Source organism: Nothoprocta perdicaria, unplaced genomic scaffold (genome assembly GCF_003342845.1).
Source record: "Nothoprocta perdicaria isolate Ctin4 unplaced genomic scaffold, notPer1 scaffold_3, whole genome shotgun sequence".
Taxonomy (NCBI): Eukaryota; Metazoa; Chordata; class Aves; order Tinamiformes; family Tinamidae; genus Nothoprocta; species Nothoprocta perdicaria.
Window position 1 is genome coordinate 2,286,885 of NW_020455532.1, and position 6,689 is coordinate 2,293,573.

Below are 6,689 nucleotides of genomic sequence, written 5' to 3' on the forward strand. Positions count from 1 at the left end.
AACACTTTAAATCTGCTGTTAGTTTCTGTGCAGCCATCTCTGCTTATCGAAAAGTGAAGACTTTGGTGAGTATTTCTCAAAAGTACTGCCCGTACTTCATCTTCAGACATCCATAATCCCCTGCCCTTCACCAACGACTCCATTGTACAACAGAAGCAGCCAAACTCCAGCTTAGCTTTGACACTCAAAAAATAAACATAGCAACATTCKGGAGACAGTGTTATTAAGGAGGTGATAAGTTTTAGAAAAGGAGTGAGATTTAAAGCCTAATCAAAACACACTTGATATAAAGTCTTCTCGCAGAGCCATACAAGACAGGATATTTTACAACCCAACTTCTTCATGTTCATAGAATTAATGATAAAACCTTATTCGCTTTCGACAACGGAAAGGTTGGGGGAAGAATGAGTAGTGTAGCACATTTAATTACCAGATTTGTTTGCCACCGTTGAGTTTGGAACAAATCTTCGTATAAAAGTCATTCTCACACTGTTTTAAATTAATTGGAACAAAATATGCATTTTTACACTAGCGCAAACTGATCAAAGTGGCATTTAATAATATTTGTTAAAGTGGTTACCTAACAAAAATGGGTCGGCAAAACCCCATTCATTAGTAGTCACCAAATAAGACATTTTTCATGCATATGACAAAAAGTTCATTCGTGTACTGACAGAGGTCTGTTTACTGTGTACAATATTTCCATAAATTATGTTTCACAGCCCCTACCTTTCAAGAATATTTCAAACAGATTATATATTATATTTGTATATGCAAACTATTTTATATACACTAATATAAAGATCCTTAGAAGTACCATTATGACTACCTTTATGCTTTCTCTAAAATGCATAGCTTTCAAATATTTTCTTGCAGTTACCAAAAACTTTACAGATTAAAGCTGCTTATCAATGTGGCATGTTCATAAAAACAAAGTAGAATACTTCTATACTAATTTCATATTAAACCCCTTAAAAAACATGTTTATTTTTAAATGGAAAAAAAAAAGCTAGTGAAAATTCAAGTAATCTACGCACAATCTTTGCCCAAATACTATAAGAAATTAATGTAGCGTTCTAGAAGTACAGTGAACTTCTCAACCAGGACTGTAATACTGCATTTCTCATGGAGAAAAATGCTAGTCATGCCACAAAAATGCACCACTTTCCACTTCATCCGGGAGAAGCTTTAGATGAGAGTTAGCAGTGTCAGAACAGAGGAAAAGCTGATCGTTTATACATGAAGAAATTAGAGCTATTCCAGTTTTGTTTCTTTAGCTTGTTATTAAACAAAGTTACATTAACCATACAGTCTATCACAAACTCAAATTACACATGGTTCTTAACAAATGCCTGGGGGGAAGGGAAAAAAAAAAGGGGAAGGAGTGAAAAAAAACAAACAAACCATTAAAAAAAAAGAGGAAATAAAACAGGTAACAGTTTGGTAAGTGTCAGAATAACCAGTCTGGATGAAGTAAAGCCAGACCACTCTTGCAGATGGGGGGAACTGATAGCTTGTTGTCTATGTATGAACTTTTAAGACCTGCGTACCACAAAAGCCTCAAATGTGGAACAAAACCATCAGTAATAAACGGGAAGAAACCAAAAATCTTTTTGTTATATCCATCATCTAGCTTAACCTTGCTGCTCTGCATCTCCAATAGCTGCTTCTCAAACAAAGATGTCCCTCCTCCACAAAAAAAAATAGCTACACAGGTAAACAGTGTTCACAGTAATGCAATCAGTAACAGGTTCTGTTAGTTTCCCTAGGTCAGGTGGATCTGCAAAGCTTTATACAGTTTAATGCATAAGTATTCCAGTAAAATTAAGTGAAAACTAAAGTTTCATTCTACAGGGTAGTATCTAATGTACAAGACTAGATTATGTACAGTATGGGCCTGGTATGACAGCTGCCAGTGTATCATGATGTTAAAACTGTTTCATCCATCACTGGTCTTTTTTCAGCAAGTCTGTTATAAATTGATAAAGGGGCTTAAAAATCTAGAAATTGGTTTGGCAAGATTAGTGCTTATTACTACCGGTTATACCAGTATACCGTGCTGCAAAATTAAGTCAACCAGGATATTCCATACCCGGATTACAATTTGCTGACTTGAAAGTCTGGACTTTACATGTATAACATTAAAACTAGAGTTTTAACTGGAGTGAGGAGTCAGTAAACAAAAGTAATACAGGTGAAGATGAACTGCATCTCTTCAGAAAGGTATGGAAGAATCGGGAAAAACGGAGATTTCGTTTTTTAAAAACAGCTCAGCTCAAGGCATAAAAATAGCCCTAAGTAGCCCTACAACTACCACTCTTACCCAGCAAGCATAAAGGCAGATCGTGCACAAGGTGATGGATCAGAGGCTTCCACGAGCACATTTCCCCCTCTTTTTCACTTCTAACACAAGTACATCTTTTCAGCTTTCAAAAACCCAGTGATCTTCAAGGCTTTAGGAACCTGCTGGCATCACTGTGGTATCTACAGCTGCAAGTTTTATACAGGGGGAAGGCCCCTTTTAACAAAAAACCTTACCTGCCTCTGGGGGCCATTTTGGTCGTTCACAGAAACTAAGAAAAAAATTATTTCCAACAATACTTCTTGTGAAAAGATGGGTCACTGATCCATTATGAACATAGTTCTCACCATATAAAGCACCAAAAAGTCAGAAACGAGGAAAAAAAAAGTCCTTAAATTATGATTTACAAGTTTGTACACTATTTCCAAGGCAAAAGGTTGACCTTACTGCAAAGTTTATAGATGAAAACTTAACCAGTTACTTTTAAGGGGAATGTATATCTGGCTATAACTTAAAGGTAGAAAATATTCACTGTTCTATATACACATTTCAAACAGGAGACAGTTAAACTTAACTGAATAGTTGCCAATAGAACTCCGTATTAGCTCACTGGCCACTAAACTAGGCAGGAGTAGCCAATTAGAAACCACGAGTTCTGTRCTTCTAAAAATGCTATTTTTTCCTTTCCTGTTTGTTTTTTTTTTAAAAATGTATTATAGTGCATAGCCTAAGTCAGACTTTCAAAGAGATACAGCGCCTTTCAATGCAGTTTTTGCAGCATTTAAAAGGGACTCTTCTCCCTTCAAAGTAGATGTTCATTGAAAAATCTGAATTGAGTGCTGTACTGTAGTAAAAATATTTCAGTCACAGACTGATATAAATGTATACTGTGCAGTACTAAGATTTTTTGATGTCCATCTGCACACATTTTACTTGGGTTCTTCAATCGTCCCCTTGCTGAGGTCTGTCATTTTCGGATATTTCACTTTCTTCTGGTCCAGCTCGTTCTGAGCCCACAGTAGTAGCTTCAGTAATTTTGCCAACTTGGGTGTTGATTCACGATTTTCATAGTCTAGGACAGCTTGGTTAACCTCACTCCATACCTAGGAAAGAAACACCAGACTTTAGTAGTAGTTTTCCTACAATTAAACCCAGTAACATCACAAATATTGGGAACATCACATGACTTGTTGATTCCTCAGAATATGGTCAGGAAAGAGCTTCATATCCTACAAGGCTGGAGAAAAGATGGAAGAGAGCCAAGTTGTCAACTACAATAGCACTATTTTTTTTTTTTTTTGAATTTCACTTCTGAAATATTTCCATTCTTTTGCATTCCATTGTATACATGTTTCTAAACAATTTTAAAAATATTTAGACATCACTTCCACCACATATGAATAAAGACAGGATTTTCTTTTGAGAAAGCACTACCTTCTGTCGCTGCATCATGTTAAGCAGGTCTCCGAAGGGCGATTCTTCGGGATTATCAAAGGCAAGCAGAGCCAGCGTACGCTCCATTTCTGTCAGGCATTCTCTGCTCTCCTCCCCTTGTTCTGCTAATTGGGTCTGAGCAAATTCCAGAGCTGCTTCTGTCTCACGCTGCCGAATCAGTTCAATCAAATGTTGCTGCTACGTATGAAAAATACAGCGATATTAGCTACTCTGCAGTCATCAGGATGTAATTTGAGACAAACATTAGTCCATAATTTGACAGTTTGAGGTCACTTCTAAGTGCGAGAAAGAGAAGCAGAGTTGTCCACAAAATCTACCGAGGAGACTGTCACTTTTGAAGAATAGGTTTGAAAGGTATGTTACTAGCAGAACTAACAGTAATTCAGAGTAACAGTAATTCAGAAGTTGCAAACTCACAGAGGACTGTTGTTGTTAGAAGTTTTCATGTTACTAATTGTATAAGGTAGTTACTGCATGGCATGCCACAAAGTTTCCCTTTGCTACCCAGTGAGATCATGAACACTTGAAATTGAAGGCATATTCAATCAGAAACCTCACAGAGCAGCCCCCAAACCCAAATTGATTAATTTTCTAGCCTCTCAGCAGCCCTTAAAATAAATATAACATTTGCCATTTGTCCATACCTGTAAATGAAAATAAAGATATCTGTTTGTATCTAACAATTCGGGATGAAGACTGTTTATTAATGCAATTGCTTCCTGAATCTGTCCTTTCAGGATCATTTCTCGAATTTTTATTCTTTCATCCAAAGTCTCCAGATCAACACTGGGTTCAATTCCAGACTCCATTCGAAATTTCTCTGCYGCCTCTTTAAAGCCCTCTGAAATAGAAAAATCTTATTTATCTTTATTTAAAAATCTTTATTTAAAAAAAAAAACCCTTAAATGGAAAGATCGGTGCATTACTTGTGYATTTTTGTGGTTAAGAATTAATTCTGAAAAGTTCTTATCTAGTTGATAAGTATCACTTAATTATAATCGGCATCCAATAATGCTTAATTCATTCTTAATTCAACTATCCTCCTTCTATAAAGGAGCACACAAGTTACTGTCTGACATCCCTTCAATATAAAACTCATTTTACACTTACACTGAGCAGTATACTTATCCTAAAATGTTACCATTTTCAAAATCTGGGCTTTTTTCCTTTGCCATATACCCTTCCCCCCAATTCTATTTACACAGACTTAACAGTTTAATTGAAAACAAACAGAAAAAGGTAAATGGAATTTGTTTCCCATTCCAACACTCTATTCTCTCRAAAGAAAAAAGTTACAACTTTTATATTCTAAATCTGGCTTTCAAACACACACAAATGATTTGTGATGCTTAATACACCACRGAGGTGCTTTTGCTGCATTTCAGAGGCTCCAGCTACACTGCACAGYGGTAAACAGGGGTGTAGATCATAAACAAAAGCCTCCACCCCAGTATAGCTTACTGGGATGGCATGCACTATAATTGCTAGGCACACTTCTGGCCGCTCTTGATTGTCACAAGCATTAAGTTAGGCTATATGTAACAGGTAAATATTTCTTGTCCTGGGCAATTTTGCCCTTTTACAGTTGAGTTTTCTATCCAGTTAAAATTTGCTGCTGACAATTAATCTGTTCARCTTTGAGAGTGCTATTTAACAACAGCAACATACTTTGAACTCTGTTTTAATGTCAAAAAGAAGGCCTGTATAGGGAAGGAAGTTAAGTTTGTTAACATTGTGTACCAAAAAATATTCTTTTTTTCCCTCTATCATGAAGAGTTAGCATTTAATAAATGTCATTTCTATTTTATGAAACCTGCTAAGCTCCTGCTTGAAGCTAATTAAGTTGGTTTCCACTTAACAGAACACAGGAGCAGAAGTGTGTTGCTAAGGAAAGCCAGCAATAATTACAAAACCCTTCATTTTACTCCATCTAGTAGCACATTCTACCAAAAACTGTCTCGGTGAAACAAATTGCATCAATTTAAGAATCTCTTAGCTTTACTACTTGTTGTTACCTGTGACAAGGTAGTTCATGATAAGGCGGTTCATGTCTGCTCTCTGAATATGCAAGTTATTAAGCTTTTCCATCCATTCGTCTTTTGTGATTTCATCAGGTTTTTCTGCATAACTCATCCTGGACTCTTACTACAAGGAAAGAAAAGCATCTMATTTAACATATTTCCAGAAAAACAAAGCTAAATGTGCCTGAGTACTATGTTACTAATACCTTTATATCATTTTTTTTCAAACAAGTTGTATTAAAACAGCAATCAAAAAAAGCATGTTTCAAACCATTATTCTATATTTTCACTCCCCTTGTTCCCCTATACAGACCAGTCTCTAAGGCTGCCATCGCCAACCATCAAAACACAAGATTCAAACCACATCTTCCCATATTTCTTTCCAAYGTAGCCCACACAACTACAGCACAAGGGCCATACAACACAGGCAGCGTCACAAACGAATCAAAGAGTTTGACAGCAAAACAGAGGCTTTGTTAACAAGCACCTAAAGCGAAACCTCCGCCTACAGGACCGACTGTAAAGGCTCCCACAAAGCCTCAACTGGAGAGCTACAAAACAGCACCCAGCAAAGTTACCTTGCGTGCAAATGATCCCCTTACACCAGCTTCGCTTGGGTGCTGCCAGCAAAAGTACCCCCGACAAGACTTCTAAATATTATTACTTATTTTKCTTTTCCCTTGACTGCCTAATTTTTAAAGGTGGAAGCTGAGCGCTTGGCTACCCTTTAAGCCGGCGTTTAGTCACAGCCCGGCACCTCCCYGCACGTCCGGGGGCAGCGGAAGGGTGAGGAACGACAACAACAACAACAACAGGCACCGCGCGGGCCCCCTTTCCATCAGGTGTGTCCCCGCTCTGGGGCCGCGAGCGGGGCGAGGCGGGCCGGGCCGCGGCCCTCGCCAGGCCCCGGC

The 6,689-nt window shown here is 37.7% G+C and overlaps 1 protein-coding gene across 1 annotated transcript in view; it reads right to left on the reverse strand.

The window, feature by feature from the left end:
- Window positions 1-297: 297 nt before the first annotated feature.
- Window positions 298-6,689, reverse strand: part of GID8 (GID complex subunit 8 homolog) — a 6,485-nt gene continuing 93 nt past the window's right edge. The window contains exons 2-5 of the mRNA XM_026042267.1: window positions 5,773-5,902; window positions 4,402-4,598; window positions 3,737-3,934; window positions 298-3,405 (exon numbers count right to left, since the gene is read on the reverse strand). Of these exons, the coding sequence (XP_025898052.1) occupies window positions 3,232-3,405; window positions 3,737-3,934; window positions 4,402-4,598; window positions 5,773-5,890 (687 nt within the window). The 5' untranslated portion in view covers window positions 5,891-5,902 and the 3' untranslated portion in view covers window positions 298-3,231. The remainder of the gene's footprint in view (window positions 3,406-3,736; window positions 3,935-4,401; window positions 4,599-5,772; window positions 5,903-6,689) is intronic.